The 22,191-nt window shown below is 58.4% G+C and overlaps 2 protein-coding genes across 7 annotated transcripts; both read left to right on the top strand.

Annotated features, from left to right (window-relative positions):
- Positions 1-1,238: 1,238 nt before the first annotated feature.
- On the top strand, positions 1,239-11,036 carry KRT17 (keratin 17). 4 transcript variants are annotated; one of them, XM_037993477.2, is made up of 12 exons: positions 1,239-1,419; positions 2,005-2,119; positions 2,368-2,573; positions 2,698-3,673; positions 5,614-6,391; positions 7,442-7,524; positions 7,957-8,113; positions 8,719-8,880; positions 9,381-9,506; positions 9,593-9,813; positions 9,916-9,938; positions 10,793-11,036. In XM_037993477.2, the coding sequence occupies exons 5-12, from the start codon at positions 5,960-5,962 to the stop codon at positions 10,885-10,887; spliced, it is 1,299 nt and encodes a 432-aa protein (XP_037849405.1). In that variant the 5' UTR covers positions 1,239-1,419; positions 2,005-2,119; positions 2,368-2,573; positions 2,698-3,673; positions 5,614-5,959; the 3' UTR covers positions 10,888-11,036. The 4 variants fall into 4 exon arrangements, with proteins under 4 accessions (XP_037849405.1, XP_037849407.1, XP_037849408.1 ...); XM_037993479.2 differs by having other exon boundaries at positions 3,624-3,673; XM_037993478.2 differs by lacking the exon at positions 1,239-1,419 and adding an exon at positions 1,773-1,868.
- A 6,994-nt stretch (positions 11,037-18,030) lies between these two features.
- Positions 18,031-21,214, top strand: KRT16 (keratin 16). 3 transcript variants are annotated; one of them, XM_008012705.3, is made up of 9 exons: positions 18,031-18,180; positions 18,258-18,815; positions 19,248-19,330; positions 19,492-19,648; positions 19,763-19,924; positions 20,014-20,139; positions 20,441-20,661; positions 20,756-20,802; positions 20,963-21,214. In XM_008012705.3, exons 2-9 carry the CDS (start codon positions 18,294-18,296, stop codon positions 21,061-21,063), a joined length of 1,419 nt encoding a protein of 472 aa, XP_008010896.2. In that variant the 5' UTR covers positions 18,031-18,180; positions 18,258-18,293; the 3' UTR covers positions 21,064-21,214. The 3 variants fall into 3 exon arrangements, with proteins under 3 accessions (XP_008010896.2, XP_072861681.1, XP_072861682.1); XM_073005580.1 differs by having other exon boundaries at positions 18,632-18,815; XM_073005581.1 differs by lacking the exon at positions 18,031-18,180 and having other exon boundaries at positions 18,418-18,519; positions 18,632-18,815.
- The last annotated feature ends 977 nt before the right edge of the window (positions 21,215-22,191 follow it).

The following is a 22,191-nucleotide window of genomic DNA, read 5'->3' on the forward strand; positions in this document are numbered from 1 at the left end:
AGGAGGTGAGGTCAGCTCAGGGAACGCAGCAGAAATTCACCTGGAAGCAAGCGAGGCTGGAGCCCAGAACCTCCCTGGGCCGGGCCGTGTTTTCAGTCCAGTTCCCATCTCTTATGGATGCCCAGCCCTGACCCTCAGAGGACCCTGAGTGAGGCCTGGAGGAGCCTCTCTTCCCAAATAGACTTCATTTGTACCTTGAGGCTCAGCTCACTGAAGTTAACTAACTAATGAGTAACTCAGTGTAAGAACACACAATGCTAATTATTATAATTAATTATAATAGTGATAGTCATGAAAACAAGGAACTTCTGCCCAGCACTGCAAATGGCTCAGAGCCATTATCTCAGCTGATACTGCAGGTGGGAGACAGATACTCTTTCCTCCTTTTGACCCGTGAAGAAACTGAGGCTCAGAGAGGTTAAGGGATTTATCTACGGCTGCACAGGGACCCTCCTTCAGGTCTGTTGGACTCGTATCCACTCCACCTCTCTGCCCCCTCTCCTGCCTCTCCTTTCCAGAAGGCTCTAGGTCCCAGGGACTCCAAGGCTCAACCCAAGGATAGCGAGCCAAGGTTCTGCCGGGGCAGCCAGGAGGCCTTACATGCCCTGTCCTGTGGCTTCCTTCTCTGCCGAGCTCCGTGCTGCTCTGAGCTGGGGGAGCCTACTCCCTGAGAAGCGGGACACCTGGAAGGGGTTTTCCCCTGGCTTTGATGCTGGTTATACTATTGCTTTCTTCCAGCAGATTAACATTTGCTAACGGGGCCTGGCGTGGTGACACCAGTGTTGCTTTCTGCATGCCTGTGCTGTGGGGTTGGTGGTGGGGGCAAGGTCAGGGCAGTGAGTGAGGTCATCCGTGGTCATCCTCCGCCGTGCTGGGGGGTTGTCATCTCTCGGGGCTTAGCACTCGTTGGGGATGGGTGAAGTCCAGTCCCGAGTCACGGTGTGTGTTGGGGGAGGTTGCTGATACTTATAATAGCCCTGTATGTTTGAGAAGTGACAACATCTACCTCCACCTTCAGGGTGAGGAGCTGTTGGCCTATTTGTGTCTGTCTGTCTGTCTGTCATCTGTACCTGTCTCCTCGAGGTAGAGAAGGCAGGTCCCAGGGTCCTTCCTCAGAATAGCCTTGGGTGAGCTCCTGCTGTACTCTCTGCCCAGGAAATGAACGCCCTTTGAGGTCAGGTGGACGAGGATGTCCGTGTGAAGATGGACACTGTGCCTGGAGTGAACCTGAGCTGCATCCTGAATGAGATGTGTGACCAGGACAAGAAATTGGTGGAGAAGAGCTGCAAGGATGCCGAGGGCTGGTTCTTCAGCGTGCTGGGTGGCCGTGTGTAAGCAGGTGTGCACACGTGGTGGAGAAGAGCTGCAAGGATGCCGAGGGCTGGTTCTTCAGCGTGCTGGGTGGCCGTGTGTAAGCAGGTGTGCACACGTGTGGGCACATGTGCTGCATGCTGGTGCAGCTGGAACACTGGCAGATCCACAGGCCGTCCCAGTTGGAAGGACTTTTGGAAACCAGTTGGACCAGCCCCTCATGTTTTAGATGTAAAATGTGAGGCTCAGAGAGGACTCAAGCTCACACAGCCCTTCACTGTGGCCTGCGAAATAGATCCAGGTCTCTACAAGCCTGGTCTTGGGTTTCCACCACAGCTGTTTACAAGATGTGTGTGTTTGAATACATATGCATACCCTTGGCAAGCACAGGCTAAGTGTCTCCAGTGTCCTAGGGACAGCGACAGGCACAAAATAATAACACCCAGTGCCTGTCTTTGAGGTGCTGCAGTTCGGTAGGAGTAAGAAATGCAAATGACCGCAGAGCAGGCTGAGTTCCCCCAAGTTCCAGTGTGGGTGCAGAGGGTCTCTGTGTGCAGGTGCCTTTGGGGCCCCACAGAGGCCAGGGAAGGGCTAGGGGATGGTTCTGGGAAGTGAGGGTTCAGGAGCAGCCCCTTTCCTGTGCCCCACTTCTGAAAGCCTCCTTACTCCCCTGTGGCCCACTCTGTCTTCCAGAGAGAGGGGCTGAACTGCGAGGTGGCCACCAACACAGAGGCCCTACAGAGCGGCAGGACAGAAATATGGAGCTCTACAGCTCTGTGCAGAACCTGAAGTGTCCCAGCTCAGCCAGGTAGGGCCTCTGTCCCCTCCCCACCCTGTAGCTGTCACCCCAGGGTGAGCCCAGCCTTGTAGACCCCTGCTTGGAGAACCAGAGTCCCCACCCAGCCTGCCCCTTCACACTCAGTGGCTGGGTGCATTGCCACCCCACTGTGCCGGCAGCACCCACAGCCCCGTACAGTAGGGGCTCCTCTCCAGTGCTCTGCTGTGGGGAAGCGTCCCAGGTCCATCTCATCGCACTACTTATCTCTTGGTTCACAGAAAGCATCACTGGAGGGCAGCCTGGTGGAGACGGAGGTGTGTTATGGGACAGCTGGCCCAGTTGCAGGGGCTCATCAGAAGCATGGAGCAGCAGCTGTGCGAGCTCTGCTGTGACACGAGGACCACGAGCACCAGGTCCATGTGAAGACATGGCTGGAGCAGGAGGTCGCCACCTACCGCCTCTTGCTGGAGGTTGAGGACGCCCAGTGAGTGTGCACCCGGGTACCTGCTGGGGTGGGCTGGGGGCCCGCTTCACCCAGGGAGAAGTTGGTGTCTGAGCACCTGCGATGTCCAGGAGGTGTGAATGTGGGAACCTGTGGGGGTTTGCAGGAGGTGAAACTGAGGATACAGGCTGGAGTCTGACTGAGGAGCCTTGAATGCCAAGTTAAAGCGTCTGGACAAGATCACGTAGGCAATGGGGAGCCATGGAGGGATTTGGAGCAGAGGAAGGGAGTGAACATCAAGATATTTTAGAACATTCACTCTGGCTGCAGAGGGAGAAATGGATCAGAGGGGTCAGGCTGGGGCCAGAGAGATGCATCGGGGGCTGGAGCAGGGAGTCTGGCCAGAGAAGTCCTGCGTGGGGGGCAGGGAAGGAAGGTGGTGCACGCAGAAGAGAGGTTATAGCTCAAAACAGCAGGACTGCATGCCTGGATCTTGGGGTGAGCGTGGCTCACAGTCAGGACTCAGTAAGTGTCGCTGAACACATGAAGGAGTGGGCATTGATGACCCTGGCTTTCTGGTTCCGATGACTGTGTGAGTGGTGATACCATCAGCCACAGGGTGAGGAGCGAGGTGGGTGGGGGTCGGGTTTGCAGTCGGGAAGGGTGATCAGGCCTCCAGTTGAGAGTGTTCTGGAGTCTCCATGCTTAGTCACACGTTGCAGCTTTTTGCTCCCCGAAAATGGTGAAGTCCATCTATAGTCTAACCACAGTGTCTCCTGCTTTAATTGGTTTTTTTTGTTGGGTCCTCTGGGATATGGAAAAGCCACTTGCTCTGCTTCTCCTTGTAAATTCCTGGTGAGTAGTCACACAGTGCTGCCAGGCCTACGCTGTGCGTTTCTTTTTCTTCTTCCCGCTGTGCGGGGCCCCTGCCCTTTCTTCCTGGGCCTGTGCTGATTTCTGTGCATTCCCAGCTGCGATTTTTCACCAATTTGGGGGAACCTCCTCTGCCAGGGCCTGCTTCTCCCCAGCAGTGCTTGCAGGGGCCTGGGCTGGCTGGCATCCCCGGGCTGATGGGTGCTCCTCTCCCTGCAGGCTGGCCACTCAGTACTCCTTGTCCCTGGCCTCACAGCCCACCCGGGAAGGTAAGAAGCTGCCCTGTCCTGCTGTGTGGACCCCAAGGCAGGGGAGAGGCTGAGGACCCTTCTGTGTGTGAGACTGGGGGGAACACAGACTGGGGGACAGGTAGGGGGAAGAACTCCTGCCTGATGTTCCCTGCGCCCCCCCCGCCTCCATCGCCTGCAGCCACAGTGACCAACCACCAGCTGTGCCATCGTGGCGGAAGTCCAGGTTGGAGAGGTGGCCTCCTTCTGTGAGCAGATCCAAGTCTCCACCACCGAGGCCCCTTTCTGCCTGTGACAGCCCCACCTCACGGGCCATGGCACAGCCCTCAGCTCCAGCTCCAGCATGATACTGCCATGCTCCGAGTGTCCGACTGGGCCCCGGTCCATGGCCTGTGGTCTTTCTGTATCTACTTCCTGTAGCCCCACACTGAGGAGGCCTCCTGGGTTTGTCCAGTGCCTGCTGTTAAAGCTTTGCCCCAAGTTCAATGCCTCGTGTGATCTGGTCTATTCATTGGTTTGGGGCAGTGTGGGCTGAGGGACTGGGGGAGGTGGATAATTTATTGAGTGTTTGGGTATCGGCTTGTCACCTGCCAATCTGTGCTGCCCACTCCATCCAGGCCTGGGACTCCTGGGAAGATGAGAGGGGAGGAGGCGGAAGGATTAAGGGTGGAGGGATGGGACAGCCCCTTGTATTGGGAAAAGTTTCTAAGAATCAGCCCCTGAGTCCCTGTCACCTGTGGCTGGTCCCTGGGACAGCCACACAGACTTTCCAAGGACCACGCCTGTTGGGGAGCACTCCCTGCCTCAGCCCAGGGTGTGTTCGAGAGCAGAAAGAGAGGGGCTCGGTGGGAAGGGACTTCTGAAGGAGTGGTCCAGGGCATTGATGAGTGAGAGGGGGTGGCAGCGACGCAGCCAGCCCAGGAAACCAGACCGGCTCTGCCCAGCTCGGGGTGTGTGTGTGGGGTGGGGTGGCCGCTGTGTGTGTATGCGTGGGGGGCGTCCTGTTTGCTTTGGTGGCTTGGCAGCCACTGGGCTATTGAGGAATCTCTTTCAGCTGCTGGCGGGGCTGTCTGGGCCTGTCTGGGAAGTAGAAGCCATTGGCAGTCTGAAATATGACCACATTCCACCCAGTGGGCCTGGAGGGACCCTGGTACCCAGGGCCGGGCTTGGGGTGGTGGGCAGGGAAGGGTGGGGCTGTGGGGTGGGGCACATGGCACACCTGAGGAGCCACATTTTGGGGAGCCTGGAGTGGGGAGGGGGCTGGCTGGGGTCTCAGTAAAAGCCTCTTCTTGGGCAATATACTTTAGGTTTCCTGTGGGCTGAGACCTGAGATAAATGCCCCTCACCTGACCCTGAGGTCTCTTGGGGTACAGAGGGGTGAGGGGAGTGGAAGGGGGCATCCCTCTCTCAGTTGGTTTAGATCCTGTCTTAGCACAGCCCACCATTTCCCCATCCTATAGCTGAGCCCCTGTTTACCCACCCCAGCCCTGGGGTATAAACCTGGGGAAAGGTCTACATGAGGAGACTGAGTTAGCAAGGGCTTCTCGGGATGGGGCAGGGCCCGAAGCTGACTGGATGGAACTCTAGCCCCTAGAGTGCTTTTCTGAAGGGGCCAGTGTGGACACTGCACCCCTCTGGAGCCCCAATTTCTTTATCTGCGACGTGGGTTGGTCTCCGAGGCTTGATGGCATTTCTGTGCTGCGCGGTGGGCCTGGTGGGTTTGGGCTCTGTTTCCAAGGCAGGATAGGCTCTCAGTCCCCTCTGTCTCTTCAGCACCCAGCCCCGGGCCAGCACCGTGGGTGGAGCAGTGTGGGGTGAAAGACAGCAACTTCAGGGGGGTCACCTGACACTGCAACCCATTTCCCCACCAGACAGGGTTGAGGCGGGCCGGGCTGGGGTGGTGGCTGCCTGGGAGGGCCTGGGGACGGTGACGTCCTGCCTTCTGCTCTTCTCCGTATTAGGTCATGGGAAAGCATAGCTGGAGGGCCCGCCTGAATCACAGGTGACGGGCCTGAGACCAGAGGCACGCACACGCACACGCACGGCACCCAGCATGAGGATTTGGAGAAATGAGGCAAATTCCTGATGATGGGCGGGGAGGGGGCCCCCAGCCACCTGGAAGCTGGCAGGTGGCCAGTGGTGATGAAAGCTCAGGGGAATGGAAACAGAGGAGCAAGCCTGTTGTAATCGCTACGCCCACTTGGTGGCCTATAAAGGAAGCGGGCAAACCCCGGCAGCCCTACACACCTTGGGGCCCCTCTCCTCTCCAGCTGTTCTCCTGTGTGCCTGCCTCCTGCCGCTGCCACCATGACCACCACCATCCGCCAGTTCACCTCCTCCAGCTCCATCAAGGGCTCCTCCGGCCTGGGGGGCGGCTCATCCCGCACCTCCTGCCGGCTGTCTGGCGGCCTGGGTGCCGGCTCCTGCAGGCTGGGATCTGCTGGAGGCCTGGGCAGTGCCCTCGGAGGTAGCAGCTACTCCAGCTGCTACAGCTTTGGCTCTGGCGGTGGCTATGGCAGCAGCTTTGGGGGCGTTGATGGGCTGCTGGCCGGAGGTGAGAAGGCCACCATGCAGAACCTCAATGACCGCCTGGCCTCCTACCTGGACAAGGTGCGCGCCCTGGAGGAGGCCAACACTGAACTGGAGGTGAAGATCCGTGATTGGTACCAGAGGCAGGCCCCGGGGCCCGCCCGTGACTATAGCCAGTACCACAGGACAATCGAGGAGCTGCAGAACAAGGTAAGGCCTGCTGGTGGGAGGGGTCTCTGGGGGGCATGACGTCTTCCCCCCAACTCCTGCCCTGGCCAAAGGCCTGGAGTCCAGCCACAGGGTCTCAGGGAGCCAAGGGTGGTTTGGCTGTGGCTTAGCTTCTGGGAACCTGCCTTGGGGCCCCTGTGTGGCCCACATCCCCCTTTTCTGAGGGCAGCAGGCTGAGTCACGAACAAACAGGCCTCGTGGAGCCCCTTGGAGCCTCAGTTTCTCCCTCGTGGAGCTCCTCCACCTGGAGAGGTTGTAGGATGAGGCAGGAGGATGCAGAGGGAGGGCTGGGCCCCTGGGCCGCTGGATGCGTGGTGTCTTGCTCCTTTGGAGCAGGGGTCAGCCGGAGGGGATTTTGGGTGATGTGGAGTGGAGGTGTCTGAGTGAGCTCCTGACAGCACCTGCTGCGGGGGGAGGTCCCTGTGGGGCGGGACCTCAGGGTGGGGAAGGCCTCTGATGTGCCTTATTTGGGGATTTTTCTGGCTTCTTCTTTCCTCTTGCTGTCCCTTAAGACGGGCTCAGCAAACCCCAGGGGGCGGGGCTGCTGGCTGGAGCCCACGGTTAGGGATTAGGAGGGGTCCTGACTTCTGATTTGGAACCACTCTTTGGTGAGGGCTCCTTTAGCCTCCTTTTGGGGAAGCCTGTCAGGGGCACCCTCTAGCTGGCTGTGAAACGAGGGGATTGCCCACATCCCCTCCCTTGTTCTAGAATTCTGGGACAGCTTCTGCCCTGGGGACATTTTCCCATTCTTTTCTGGTTGCCTCATACTCCCAGCCAGCTGTCTCTTCTCCTTTAAGGCTGAGCTTGGCATGGGGGTCTGGTGGGGGAGGCAGGTACTGAGTAGCGGGGGAAGAAGAGGCACCTTTCAGCCCTTCAGACTCCTGCTTGCCCCTCCTCTGCCAATAATACAGCACAGGGCAAGGAAGGGACTGGCAGGGAAGAGAGGCCCCCAGGCAGGAAGATCTGCTCAGAATGCTGGTGTGGGCTCAGCCACCCCCATCCAATGACCTGACTACTCTCCCATCTCCTCAGATCCTCACAGCCACCGTGGACAATGCCAACATCCTGTTGCAGATCGACAATGCCCGTCTAGCTGCTGATGACTTCCGCACCAAGTGAGTCCTGGCCAGTGGGCTTGGGCAGCCTGGGCCAGCTGGGAGAGGATCTCGGGGTATCCCTCCTGACCCCAGGACTCCTCGGTTGCTTGTGGCAGGGCCCAGGAGCTCAGGGTGGGGCAGTCCTAGGAGCCTCACTCCTTAGTCCAGGATGCAGGGAAGGCAGCCAGTTCTGAAGATTGCTGGGCTTAGGCAGGGAATAGAAGAGAGGGAGGGGAGGTGGGAGGCGTAGAGAAGTAAGGAAGCTGGTGGGCATGGGATCTGGCCCTGTGATGGTCCCCGGGCCCCAGGACTGGAATTCGTTTCCACTCGACCTTCTCATCAGCCCTTCCAACCCCTTAGAGTCCTGGCAAAATGAAGGCAGGTGAGCAGCCAGTACCTGGACCTGCAGGTCCAAGCAGCCTGGGCTGAAGTCTCTGATTCCCACGGCAGGTTTGAGACAGAGCAGGCCCTGCGCCTGAGCGTGGAGGCCGACATCAATGGCCTGCGCAGGGTGCTGGATGAGCTGACCCTGGCCAGAGCCGACCTGGAGATGCAGATTGAGAATCTCAAGGAGGAGCTGGCCTACCTGAAGAAGAACCACGAGGAGGTGAGGTGGCTGGGGCAGAAGGTCAAAGAGGCTGAGGAGTGGGTGGCAGAGCCCTGGGGCTGGGCCATGGCTGAGGCTGTGGGAGAGAGCAGAGCAGGCGCATGGGATTAGTCACCTTAGAGGGCTTCCCTGTCTGCAGAGCCCTGATCCTTGGGGTCCAGCATGCAGGGTAGACTCCTCTTTGTACTACACGGCTTCTCTGTACCCAAGGAACCTCCTAGGGGCCCTCAGAGGCTCCCTCTACCTGCCCTGGCCTACCTCACGAGGGCAGGGGATAAGTAAGGAAGTCTCCTTCTTGTTCCATTTCAAACTCTCAAAGCTGAACATCTACAGAGAAGCTTGGAAATTAGAGTGGAAATTTTTGGGGCCTAGGTCTAATAATTAGATTTTAGTTTGGAGAGCCCTTGGTCTAATGAGGGAGATAGAGTCTGATGGTGGAGATAATACTGAGCAGATGAATAAAAATCATTTAGAGGGTCAGATAGAGCAGAGGGAGAACAAAGGAGGGGTCCTTGTGGGAAGTGGGGTCCCCTTGTGGGGAAGGCTTGGGAGTGAGAGGTCAGGATGGGTGCAGATGTGCACACCCACATCCCGTTTTTCCATAGGAGATGAACGCCCTGCGAGGCCAGGTGGGCGGTGAGATCAATGTGGAGATGGACGCTGCCCCAGGCGTGGACCTGAGCCGCATCCTGAATGAGATGCGTGACCAGTATGAGAAGATGGCAGAGAAGAACCGCAAGGATGCTGAGGATTGGTTCTTCAGCAAGGTGGGGGCTGCTGCAGGCCAGAGGTCTCTCTTAGGGGCTGGGGCTCGGGGGCCTTAGCACTGACAGTAAGCCACGGCCAGGTGTCTTGGAGGTGCCCCCTCCTCAGTAAGCTGCATGGATCACAGGATCACCCGCTGCATCAATGGACCTGGAGCTGAGCTCAAGCTGGGATCTGGGGGGTGGCGGGGAGATAGGGAGCCCCCACAGAATAAAGGCAGAGGGTAAAGACCCTGGGAGTCCCCACCTTTCCCTCAATAAGTCAGGAACTAGCACCAAGAGCCAGGCTACATGTTCTGACTGGTTCTCAAGTTTCCGGTTTGTGCCTCCCACACGCAGGGATTAACCATAAAAAGTTAACATTTCAAATGGCATGTTTCTGGGCTTTGGGATGTGGGAAGCTGGTGAGAAGGCACCACTCTCTCCACAGTAGATTTAGGAGGAGGCCTGACTCGGGAGAGGGATCTAGGCTCACACCGCCCTGTCCTGTGTCCTGTCTGCAGACAGAGGAGCTGAACCGCGAGGTGGCCACCAACAGCGAGCTGGTGCAGAGCGGCAAGAGCGAGATCTCGGAGCTCCGGCGCACCATGCAGGCCTTGGAGATCGAGCTGCAGTCCCAGCTCAGCATGGTAGGAACAGTCCTGTGCATGGGGGTGGGCCCAGAAGAGGGCACTGGCCACCCTCACTGACCCCTGGTCTTCCTGCCCTCCTACAGAAAGCATCCCTGGAGGGCAGCCTGGCGGAGACAGAGAACCGCTACTGCGTGCAGCTGTCCCAGATCCAGGGACTGATCAGCAGTGTGGAGGAGCAGCTGGCCCAGCTTCGCTGCGAGATGGAGCAGCAGAACCAGGAGTACAAGATCCTGCTGGACGTGAAGACGCGGCTGGAGCAGGAGATCGCCACCTACCGCCGCCTGCTGGAGGGCGAGGATGCCCAGTGAGTGGGGGCGCCTGGGGTCAGGGCTGGGGGCCTCTTGGCAGGGGTAGGGCTCTCAGACCCACATCTAATTTCCTCTCTCTCTCTTTTTTTTTCTTTCAGCCTGACTCAGTACAAGAAAGAACGTAAGCATCTTGGTGGCTGAGACCGTGGGGACTGGGTGCATGGGACAGGCAGCCCATCTGCACATTGCCGGGGCAGGGTCCCTGGGAGCTCCAGGAGTTGATGGCTGTTCCTCAGCAGGGGTGGGAGAAGTGATCTATTAGCACTGAGGATTGATACTCAGGAAAAGATCGAACGAGAGAGATACTGTCTGGTCTGATGGGGGTGGAGTAGGAAACTGGTCCTTACCTTGGAGATCCTAGTCTGATGGAGGAGACAGGTCCCAGCTCTGGAGATTGTCATCTGGTGGGAAGACAGGAACATGGTCCCATGATCTTTGCTCTTGACAGCTTTCGGATGAGCAAAAGCAGTCCTGTCTCTGGGGACTCTGGCCTGATGGGAGATAGGGACATGGTCCTTGTCCTCCAAATTCCAGTCTGAGGGAGAAGATATGATCCTAGCCCCAGGGTTCCTAGTCTCATGGAGGAGATAGGGGCCTGGCTTTTGTCTTGGCGACCCCAGTCTGATGGGGGAGATAGGAGCAAAGGACTGTGTCCTGGAGACTGCAGAGAAATGGAGATGGATTGCATGGAGTCTACATGGCTCCTCCCTGGCAGGACACACTGGCTCAGAATCAAATAACCCATCTGAGGAGGCAAGACTCACACAGGGCCACCGGCAGAGGGATGGGATGGAAGGGAGGCGGTGGCAGGGACAGAAGGGATGTGTGTGTAGTGTGACCTCGAAGTGCCAGTGGAGGCACTCACAGCACCTGGGGGAGGATGAGGGAGAGAGCCGGCTCCTGTCCATGAGGGCTATTGGGCAAGCGAGGGTCTCCTGGTCCCTACCCACTTTCAAGCGCCTGCTTCTCCTGCAGCGGTGACCACCCGTCAGGTGCGTACCATTGTGGAAGAGGTCCAGGACGGCAAGGTCATCTCCTCCCGCGAGCAGGTCCACCAGACCACCCGCTGAGGACGCAGCTCCCCCTGGCCAGCCCCCCAGGAGGCAGGGAGGCAGCCGCCCCATCTGCCCCGCAGTCTCCGACCTCTCCAGCCTCAGCCCCCTGCTTCAGTCCCTTCCCCATGCTTCTCTGCCTGATGACAATAAAGCTTGTTGACTCAGCTCTGAAATGTGTTCTTGTTCTGGCCCCTGAAGTGGGCACTAGGGACAAAAGGGTGAAATGGGAAGGAGTGAGGGTGAGGGGAGATGGTGAGGGTGAGGGGAGATGGTGCTTAGACACCCACTGTTGTTGACTGGCAGGTCAGGGGTCAGCTTAGACCAGCATAAAGAGTAAGTCTGGGGAGAGTTTGGAGGGGTTGCTCGCATCTCCCAAGGGCTGGAGATTTTCAGGGGGTGGTCCAGGCTGTGCTAGACCCGGGGTGGAGTTGGTATATCAGGTGTGGTCCTAGGTGGCCTCTGCTTGCCCTGTGAGTAGCTCTGTGACCTCCGGAAGTTAGGCAGTCACTTCTCACTGAGTCTTGTTTTCTCAACCATAAATGGATGGGAAGATCTCAGGTATGGGAGCCTGAATCCTCAGAGATGACTCACTCAATCAGTTTGCTCCTCCCGGTCCTGCGGGCTGTGCCCTCCCCCTAGATGGGGCAGGAGGTGGGCAAGGGCTGGGATAAGCACAAAGGGAGGGTGGGTGGGGAAGGCAGCCTGGGTGGTTGGGCCCCAGACTCCTGTGTGAGTCTCAGGAAATCCCCAAGAGGGGCTCCCATTGCCTCTGCCCTGGGAATGTGAGCGGGAGGCTGGTGTTTGAGGGAAGGCTGCGGACCCCTGGCAGGTGTGGGAGAAAGGATGGGGCCTCTCTCAGGAATGTTTCCTCATGTGGTCAGCTGTTGCTCAGGATGGGGACGGGGCAGAGCGGGGGGCACTGCAGATGGGGTGGCTGTGCCCAGGGAGCAGTGCCACTCTCCCTGGTGGTCTGGACCTTCTTTGGTTCCCCACTAGGGACAGGGGTGGCATGAGGGAGGGTAGAAACTGCCTCCTAGGAAAAGGAGGAGGAACAGTCCTGCTCCAGCCACTCCTGGCACCCTCTGAGCACCAGCCCCAGCTCTTGCTGTTGGCAGCAAACGTGGCTGTGGGGAACAGTCTGTGGGAGGTGAGCCTGACACCTGGAAATCTTCCTTCTAGTAAATCCGGAAACTGCCAGGCAGGATGGCCTGCTTTCCTGGTTTTCTTCAAACAAGGGGTTAGTAGGAGGAGGGTGCCTCCACCTCATCACTGCTGGACCTGGGGTGTCATCAGACCAGGGCCCCCAAACACTCTCTCTCTCCTGGTGCCTGGAGGCTGGGGGTGGGGCCCAGGCCCGAGGAGAATGGGAGTGGCCAGAGCCCTCTGAGCCTGGGTTGGTGGTTGGTGGGGATTCGGGACTGGCAGAGGCCAGGGATGGGGGTGGGTACTGACCACTGGAGTATGGGCGACTTTGGGCTGGTCACAGGCCCTCCCTGGACTTCGGAGCTACGACATCCCGGGAGAGCGTTTCTCTCTGCAGGGGAGATGGCTGCCTGGAGTCGGGGACTTGCGCCTGCAGCAGCATCTGCACGACTCAAAGCAAGGGCAGGTTCTGCTCCGTCAGAGGCTGACGTCTCCCTGCTGTCTGGCAGCAAATGTGGCGCCATGGAGGGAAGGAGGGAGGCACTGTTTGCACCAGGCCCCCACCACACATCCTGCCACAACCAGAAGAACCAGCCCTGGGCTGCAGATGGCTCATTCTGGAGGGTGACTTCATTTATCTGAATAGTCCCAGGAAACAGGGAGGATCTGGGGGAAGGCGCCTCGTTGTGTGGATGGGGACACTGAGGCTCCAAGGAGCAGTGACTCAGCCCTTGTCCTGGAGCCTGGGCGGCCAATAATGGAGACAGGCACAGGAGGGGAGTGGGCCCAGCTTCCATGCTGGGAAGAGGAGCCGAGCCCCACCTCCTGCCCCACCTCAGGCTCCAGGCAGGGCTCTCTCTCCCTCCTGTAGATCCTGGGGTCCACAATTACCGATGGCGCGAGTGAGGAGGGGTCAGAGTGTGGGGAGGACTAGAGACAGCCCCAGACTGTGCCCCTCTGCTGGGGAAGAAGCCCCTCTTCACAAAGTGGGGCTGTGACAGCCCCACCTTCACAAGGGGGGCATCAAACATGCAGGAGGGGAGAGGATCCCCGGAGCTGGGCCTGGCACCCACAGATTTCCCCAGATCCCGGGAGCCGCCACAGGGGCAGAGCTTGGGCCTGGACATTTGTTCTCCCCCAGTGCCCCAGCACCCCATGGTCACCTGACATTAGTGTATTGGGATTGTCTTTACCACCTTCTTCCCCAGAAGACTATGTCTCCAGGGCTTCTCTGTCTCGATCTTTGAGTCTGAGTGCCCAGCACAGTGCCAGGCACCTAGTAGAGGCTAGGAGTCCAGAATGGGGGAGCCCCTCAGTGTGCCCAGAGAGCTAAGCCAGTAGAGGCAGTGGTTGCCAGGGGATGGTGGGGAGACTTGAGTGACTTTGTCCAAGGACCCAAGGGGACCCAGGCTACTGGAAACATGTGCCTGGGCTGGATTGGCGACCCAGCTATGGGACTCATGGAGGGACTCACAGTTCGTCCACACACTCCCTGCCCACTGCACAGAATGTTTCACCCCCTGTCATCAAGGCAGAAGCTGCGGATCTGTGGTTGCCCTTGGAGCTGCCACACCTGGTCTCGTGTGATGGACACACACATACGACTCTCAGGTCAGGCTCATGCCAGTGGTAGCCTGCCTCCGGACCCCCCTTGCAGGGGCTGACCTGGCAGCATGTCTTGTAGGGAGACAGATGTAGTGGCGGGGGACACTCATCCATGGCATGCCATCGCTCTGTGCCTGGTTTGCACTGAGTCCAGGGGAAGGAGGAGACACCGGTCCTGACCCTGAGAGACAGTGCCTGCCCCAAGGGAACCTGAGGGACTGACAATAGTCCCTCAGCCCATATGCAGTGTGGTTCTGTTGTGGCAACCCAGGTTTTGGGGAGATCAGGGGAACAGAGGGAGCAGAGCCAGGTGGGTTTACCCCATGCACAGAGCCGAGGGGATAACTGAGCTTGACAGAAGCCCATCCTCACCCTGAGCCGTAGTGACCATTTGAAGAAACATCCTGAGAGAGGCCCACTCTTTCCCTCACACCTCCCTGAGGTCCGCAGCCTTCCGTGGAGGCAGCAGCTTCCTGCTCACATTCCTTGGGTGGGGGCAATGGGAGCCCCTCTTAGGGATTTCCTGAGACTCACACAGGAGCCCAGGCCCTTGTTTGTGCAGAACAGGCACCCCAAGTGGTCCCAGGATGCTGGGGACATGTGCCTGGGCTGGACTGGGGACCCAGCTATGGGACTTATGGGACTCACAGTTCGTCCACACCCACCCTGCCCACTGCAGAGAGTGTTTCACTCCGTCATCAAGGCAGAAGCTGCGGGTCTGTGGTTGGATTGTGAAGGGCTGTGACAGCCCCACCTTCACAAGGGGGGCATCAAACATGCAGGAGGGGAGAGGATCCCTGGAGCTGGGCCTGGCACCCACAGATTTCCCCAGATCCTGGGAGCCATCACAGGGGCAGAGCTTGGGCCTGGACATTTGTTCTCCCCCAGGGACCCTGCGCCCTCTGTTTCTCTGCAGCGCCCCAGCACCCCATCGTGACCTGACATTAGTGTACTGGGATTGTCTTTACCACCTTCTTCCCTAGAAGACTATGTCTCCAGGGCTTCTCTGTCTTGATCTTTGAGTCTGAGTGTCCAGTACAGTGCCAGGCACCTAGTAGGTGCTTTATAAACACCTGCTGATAAACATAACTCTAGCCACCAGCCTTTGCCAGGTGCTTTATTTATTTGACCTCTAATCTCCTAATATGCCATTTCCCAGAGAAGGAAACTGAGACTCAGAGGGGCTGAATGTCCTGCCCAGGGTTTCGCCCTTGCTTGCCCCGATTCCAGGCTGCTCTGTCCTGGCTCGTTGGGGCTCCACTTTTCCTTCCTCCTGCCCTGAAGCCTGTGGCTCTGGCTTGTCCAGCTGGGGCTGGGGGCCCTGCAGCAGCCCCCTCTCTCCCCTCAGCTTCTCTGCCCTCCTCTCAACCCCCTAAGCTGCCTCCTGTCTGCCCAGCCTGAGCTGGCTGGGGAGCTTGTAAAACAGCCCCACCAGCAGGCTTGTCCTGAGCGGTGCTGATGCGGGAGTCGAAGGGCTGCGAATCTTCACAGGGACTCTGAGGATCTGTCTGGTTGGAGAATCACTGCAAGTCAAGGCGTGGTATTGGCTAACCGTGTTTCCCGGCCGCCTCAGGTATGCCATGATCTCATGCCTCATGCTTGACATTGGCAGGACGAAGGAGGGAGGGAGGAGGCAGGGCATGGGGAGGAATCCTCTGCCTGGAGGATGCCCACTGGGCTTCTCTGTGCTCACCAGGCTTAGTGGTCCTGGCTTTTGGTCACCTTGGGGCAGGTATGCATCACTGGTGCAGAGGAAACACCTCTTCCTCCTCTGTCAGCTCAGATCCTCTGAGGCCCTGCTGGTGCCTCCCTCTGCTAGGACCCTTCCAGAGGTCAACGCCAGGAGCGCAGCCCCCTCCTCTACTGCTGAGGCTCAGGGGGGCAATGCTTACTCCAGTTGCCTCCTGTGGTGTAGGTGTGGCAGGCAAGCCCAGCACCCCAGGGCTCCTGGCCAGGTTCTATATTTTCCACTGTTAGTTTTCCCTCCAGCGTCAAATGATAAGTTCTTCAAAGGTCAGAGACTATGTCACCTTCACCCCCAGCCCCCGAGAGCTGTGCACAGGGCAGGTGCGTGATTTATGGAGTTGGCTGAGCAGTTTGGCGCATTGGTCAGCAACTTCCTGCAGTTTCTCAGCCCAGGCAGATCCCCAGGCCTGCAGTGCTGGGCTTGTGTGTAATCCCACCCTGACACCTCCTGGAATGGGGAACTTGGCGGGGGGGCAGTGCGCCAATGAGAAAGCGGTGAGTGTGCGCGCACACACGATGGGGGCAGGGAGTGAAGAGTTCACAGAGACTCCGCTGCGAGAGTCGGTGTGAATCCTGGCTTGGGAGGTGGAGCTGGCTTGACTCTCTGCTCTCTCACTTTTGGGCTGCTTTACTTGGATAAGGATTTCACCCTCTCCGGTTGGGGTAATGATAGCCTTTGGCGACCTTGAAGACCATTTTTAGTTCTGAGGGTGATGGGTCTGTGGTTGGACTGGAACTCCACGCCCACCCTGACATCTGAACACAGGTTTTTGTCCAAGATTCTGGGGTCCCCTTTGCCCCTCTTTGGGGTGGGGGTGGGGAGTGTCGGGTTCCCTCTCCCAGGTTTGGCTCTGAAGGCACGTGCATCTGTTCTGCTCTTACCTCTGGGATGAGTGGCCAGGGGAGATGTAGCAGTGACAAAACGCTGGTTCTGCTGAGACAAGGAATTACCTGCTTCACTGGAGCTCAGGCAGAGGCAGGCTGTCTCTGGGCTCCTCACCTCAACGGAGGCACTGCAGAGCAAGGCCAGTGGCCAGCACCAAGGGACACCCCATAGCACCCTAAGGAGGCCTCGTCTTGGTGCTTCCTCCTCCCTCCAGGCCTTGGTGTTGGACCAGGCTCTCAGGCCAAGGCCACACCCACTGTGGGCAGACCTTGTGCCAGTGACTGGGGGGAGGTGGGTGAGAGTCGGCTATACTGGCCCCGCCTGCAGGCATGGTGGCAGTCTGGAGAGGGCCAGAGCGCTGGGTTCTGGTTGCAGCTCTGCAGCTTAAAGCAGAGTGACTTTGAGTGAATCTCCGCCTGTCTCTGGTTTTCCCTCTGTTCCCTCTGATCAAGAAAATGATGTAAAGTTGAGATGCACAGAGAGAGGGCTCAGGATGCTGGAACTGGCTTAGGCAAGGAGAACAGGCAGGCAGGTTCACATCTCAGCTTCCAGTGACTGGTGTCTTGGAAAACCCACTTACCCTCCCCGAATCCCAGCTCCTTTACCTGAGAACAGGTGTCAGGAATAACGCCCCCCTCATCCTCACTCACAGAACCGTTCAGCACACACCAGGCTCTCCTTGCATGCCTGAGTGTGCCCATGACGAGTGCTCTCCCCCAGCTCAGCTGGATGAATGGAGCTGCCAGGCCCAGTCTGGGATCTGTGGACATGGGAAAGAGAACTGCTGGGAATGGATCCCCAGCCAGTCCTGTCTCTACAGGGTCGGGGACTCTGAGGCCCATGGCGGAGTCAGGGGTCACACCTGGCTACAGTGGCAGGACGGGCTCCCTCCCTTCAGCCTGCAGGTGGGGTGCCTGTGATTAGGAGAGGGTGGTAGAGGAGAGGAGGATCTAGGTGTGGGGCTGTGGCGTTCTTCAGCTGGGAGTGTGGGGGGTGCAGGGTCCCGCATAGGGGCGCGGGAGGGTGCCAGTGTGTAGAGGTGAGTGTGAGGAGCAGGTGGCTGGAGGGGCAGGATGGGGAGGCTGCGGGGCAGGGCTGGGCCTCAGGGAAGGGCCGGTGGGGTCCTTCGCGCATGTTTCTTTGTAGCTAGTGATATGTCATCCCCTTTTACAGATGAGAAAACTGAGGACCAAGGGGTTATAGGACCGGCCTGTGCTATGCAGCTGGTAAGGGCAGAGCAGGGACTTGGTGCCGCCTGTCTGGCTCCATGGCCGGTGCTGTTTGTATGGTGCACACACTTCTGGAGATCCCAGGGGCTCCAGGCAGCCTCCAGAACTGGAATTACAGCCAACAAGGGAAAGAGAGTCATAGGATTTTTAGAACCAGAAGGGACTCTGCAGTCACCCAGTCTAGCCTTGTCACCACTGAGGGGAAACAGGCCCAGAGATGGGAGGTGGGGAGCCTCAGGCCACACAGCAAGCAGAGTAAAGACACGAACTCTGTCCCTGCCCAGAGTGGGACATGTAGGATCCCTGCAACTGCTCCCCAAGACAGCCCGGGATGGCATCACTGAGGTCTCTTTCAGCCAAGGCTGTCACTGTGGGGCAGGGAGTTCTTCCGAAGGGCTGACTCACTGCCTGGGGACGCAGTTGCCACAAAGCCACCTGTGCCAAGGCCCCACTGGCCCTGAGGGCTCCAGGAACGGGAGCCTGATTCCCGGCTGCCTAGCCTGAGTCACCACCGACTTGCATTTGTGTGTTTTTCTCTCAGCCCCACACCCCCAAAGCTGGGTGGGAACTCTGAGCCGGCACACAGCGGAGTTGATCCTGGGCTGAATAATCCACAGTGAGGAGTAGGACGGGACCGGGAGTGATGAAATCTGGAGGGGAACCCGGAGTCAGCAGTTAGGAGAGCCCCGCCTTCCCCAGGTGCATATAAAGGTCTCTGGGATTGGAGGCAGCCACAGCACGCTCTCAGCCTTCCTGAGCACCTTCCTTTCTTTCAGCCAACTGCTCGCTCGCTCACCTCCCTCCTCAGCACCATGACCACCTGCAGCCGCCAGTTCACCTCCTCCAGCTCCATGAAGGGCTCCTGCGGCATCGGGGGCGGCTCCAGCCGCATCTCCTCCGTCCTGGCCGGAGGGTCCTGCCGCGCCCCCAGCACCTACGGCGGGGGCCTGTCTGTCTCCTCCTCCCGCTTCTCCTCTGGGGGAGCCTGCGGGCTGGGGGGCGGCTATGGCGGTGGCTTCAGCAGCAGCAGCAGCTTTGGTAGTGGCTTCGGGGGAGGATATGGTGGTGGCCTTGGTGCTGGCTTCGGTGGTGGCTTGGGTGGTGGGTTCGGTGGTGGCTTTGCTGGTGGTGATGGGCTTCTGGTGGGCAGTGAGAAGGTGACCATGCAGAACCTCAACGACCGCCTGGCCTCCTACCTGGACAAGGTGCGTGCTCTGGAGGAGGCCAACGCCGACCTGGAGGTGAAGATCCGTGACTGGTACCAGAGGCAGCGGCCCAGTGAGATCAAAGACTACAGTCCCTACTTCAAGACCATCGAGGACCTGAGGAACAAGGTGGGTGACTTTGGTGTATGGAGCAGAGAGAGAGAGGCTGGCACTATAGTGGCCCTTGGGATACCTCTTTTTAGCAATTACACTTTACAAACAGGGAGACTGGGCACCTTTGGAGAGTGGCCAGGATCACCCAGGGAAGTGGTGGCAGAGGGTCCTTTTCAGCATCTCTGTGCCTGGGCTGGGGCTGGAACCCTGAATCTCTTATTTCCTGCAAGGGTTCAGCTGCAAGTTCAGCTTCCCTGCCTTGGAACCAGGAAGGGGGTGATTGGGATGGAGTGCGTCCCTACATACCCTGAGCTGGTGGAGAAGGCAGCCCTGCCAGCCAGGAGACTTACAGATTTGGGGAGGTTCCTTTTGCCCCTTTCTGCCTTTCATGCTCAAGTAGTAAGGTCCTTGGCTGAGCAGGGCTCCTGTCCTCCATCTCCACTCCAGATCATTGCAGCCACCATTGAGAATGCGCAGCCCATTTTGCAGATTGACAATGCCAGGCTGGCAGCCGATGACTTCAGGACAAAGTGAGCAGCCAACATGGTGGGCTGGGGGCAGAGGGCAAGGGACAAAGAGTGAGGCTCTGTCACTGTGGGGCAGGGAGTTCTGTCCACCCAGCAGGGCCAGCAGACCCTGAGCCTCAGAATCCTCAGGGCTGCAGCTGAGGACCTGACCTCTGTCCTGCCAGGTACGAGCATGAACTGGCCCTGCGGCAGACCGTGGAGGCCGATGTCAATGGCCTGCGCCGGGTGTTGGATGAGCTGACCCTGGCCAGGACTGACCTGGAGATGCAGATCGAAGGCCTGAAGGAGGAGCTGGCCTACCTGAGGAAGAACCATGAGGAGGTGCGGTTGCTGCTGGCTCCCGGGGTGGGAGGCTGGTTTGGTGGGGTTGCCAGATGCCCCCAGGGCCAGGAGAGGAGTCTGCTGAGCTGACTGCCTCCTGCCATCCCTTCCCAGGAGATGCTTGCTCTTCGAGGTCAGACCGGTGGAGATGTGAATGTGGAGATGGATGCCGCACCTGGCGTGGACCTGAGCCGCATCCTGAATGAGATGCGCGACCAGTACGAGCAGATGGCAGAGAAAAACCGCAGAGATGCTGAGGCCTGGTTCCTGAGCAAGGTGGGGCTCGGGCCCTCAGTAAGCCTGCAGCACTTCCCAGCCGGGGGCTTTGGGAGAGCCTCACCTTTCGTTCTGCTTTCCTGTCTCAGACCGAGGAGCTAAACAAAGAAGTGGCCTCCAACAGCGAACTGGTACAGAGCAGCCGCAGTGAGGTGACGGAGCTCCGGAGGGTGTTCCAGGGCCTGGAGATTGAGCTGCAGTCCCAGCTCAGCATGGTATGAAGGACCCGGTACAGCAGCAGCCCCCAAGCCACCAGTAATGGCCACCACCCCCTCAACAAGCCACAATCTAGTTCCACTTTTCTTTTCTCAGGATGGGACCAGAGGACTCATGGGACCCATTATATAGACAGAGAAACTAAGCCCTAGAATAGTGGGCTAGCTTTTCTCCATATTGTCTGGCCCGTCAGTACCCCCACTGGGATCAAAATCCAGGCACCTCTCAAAAAGCATGCCCAGAGACCTGGAGGGACAGGAGTGACCACCTCCATTGACTCTTTCTCTCTTTCGCTTGCAGAAAGCATCCCTGGAGAACAGCCTGGAGGAGACCAAAGGCCGCTACTGCATGCAGCTGTCCCAGATCCAGGGACTGATCGGCAGCGTGGAGGACCAGCTGGCCCAGCTACGTTGTGAGATGGAGCAGCAGAGCCAGGAGTACCAGATCCTGCTGGACGTGAAGACGCGGCTGGAGCAGGAGATCGCCACCTACCGCCGCCTGCTGGAGGGCGAGGACGCCCAGTGAGTCCCAGGCCCCCCAGTTCTGCCTCCCAGACCCTTTGGCCCCCCTGTTGCTCTCAGCACAACTGACTGCCCTGCCTTTTCTCTCCCACAGCCTTTCCTCCCAGCACGCATCTGGCCAATCCTATTCTTCCCGTGAGGGTAAGGCTCCTGAGGCTCCCCCGCACTGCAGCCCCTCTGCCTGTTTCCATGGAGTGGGGGCCGGGCCCTTCTCCTCAGAGCTCCCAGCCCTCCCTTCTCCCTGCCCTGGAGTGTGCTCAGCTCTCAGACTCCTTCTCACCTCCTCTTGTCTCTCCCACAGTCTTCACCTCCTCCTCGTCTTCTTCGAGCCGTCAGACCCGGCCCATCCTCAAGGAGCAGGGCTCATCCAGCTTCAGCCAGGGCCAGAGCTCCTCGAACTGAGCTGCCTCTACCACAGCCTCCTGCCCACCAGCTGACCTCACCTTCTGAAGGCCCGGGTCAGGACCCTGCTCTCATGGCGCCGTTCCCAGCTGTCTCCCCTGCTCCTTCGCTGGTGGTGGGCTAATAAAGCTGACTTTCTGGTTGATGCAAACCTGTGTGATCTCTGTTCTTGAACTGATGGGAGGGGAGTTGCAGGTGCTCTCCAGAAACCTTCTGGAGCCTCACAGCCTGAGAGATGTGGGAAATGGGACAAATCTCTGAAGATCTTGAAGGGTCTTCCTGGAAGACCTCCACGCTCTGTGGAACTGGGAGGTGGGACACAGGATGGGGGAGTGTGGGAGTGTCCACACGTGTTGACTGACACCATGGAGGCATTCTACAGAGGTCATTTTATGATATTGTCCTTGCAACCCTGTGAGGTGGGTGTGGTCAGGCCCATTTTGGAACTGACAACCCTCAGAATTCAGAGAGTTTCAGTAACTTGCATAAAATCATGCAGATCACAGCTGGAGCTCAAGCTCAGTCCTGTCTGTCTGCAAAGTCCATACCTTTAACACTACTCTATCTTTTTAGGTATTTCAACCCAAAGACTCCCACGCTTGAATCTTAACTCTACCCATGGGCTCCTCCACACCTGCACACAGTTTTTACGTTGGAGGGTGGAAGGGAGTGCTTTCTGCCTTGAGAACGGTGTCCTTGTCAGACCTGAAATCCTCCTTCTCCCAGCCTGCTTCTCCTCACACCCCATCAACTCCTCCTTCCTCATTCCCTTCAGCTGGTGAATTGCGTGCTAATGAGCACCCTAGGAAACACCTGCTGCCCCATGGCCGCTGCCATGTTCAGATCTTCTTCCTGTCTCCCTAGACCTGGGCATAGCCTAACTGGGTCCCCTTGAGAGTCAGTCTCATCCACATTCAATTTCTGCTGAATGATTTCCACCAGAATATGGTCAAGATCAAGAACAAGGGTGAGATCAGGACTCCCGTGCTTAACAGCCGGTAATGGATCCCATTTCCCTCCAGCACTCAGCCTTCAGTCTAAACCCAGCTTGGTGTTCTCCTGCCCCTCCCAGCTCTAAACCCCTGAGTCACCCTACCTGACTGAGATATGGCCCATACCTCTCAGTTG

The sequence above is a fragment of the Chlorocebus sabaeus genome, chromosome 16 (genome assembly GCF_047675955.1).
Source record: "Chlorocebus sabaeus isolate Y175 chromosome 16, mChlSab1.0.hap1, whole genome shotgun sequence".
In the NCBI taxonomy this organism is placed as follows: Eukaryota; Metazoa; Chordata; class Mammalia; order Primates; family Cercopithecidae; genus Chlorocebus; species Chlorocebus sabaeus.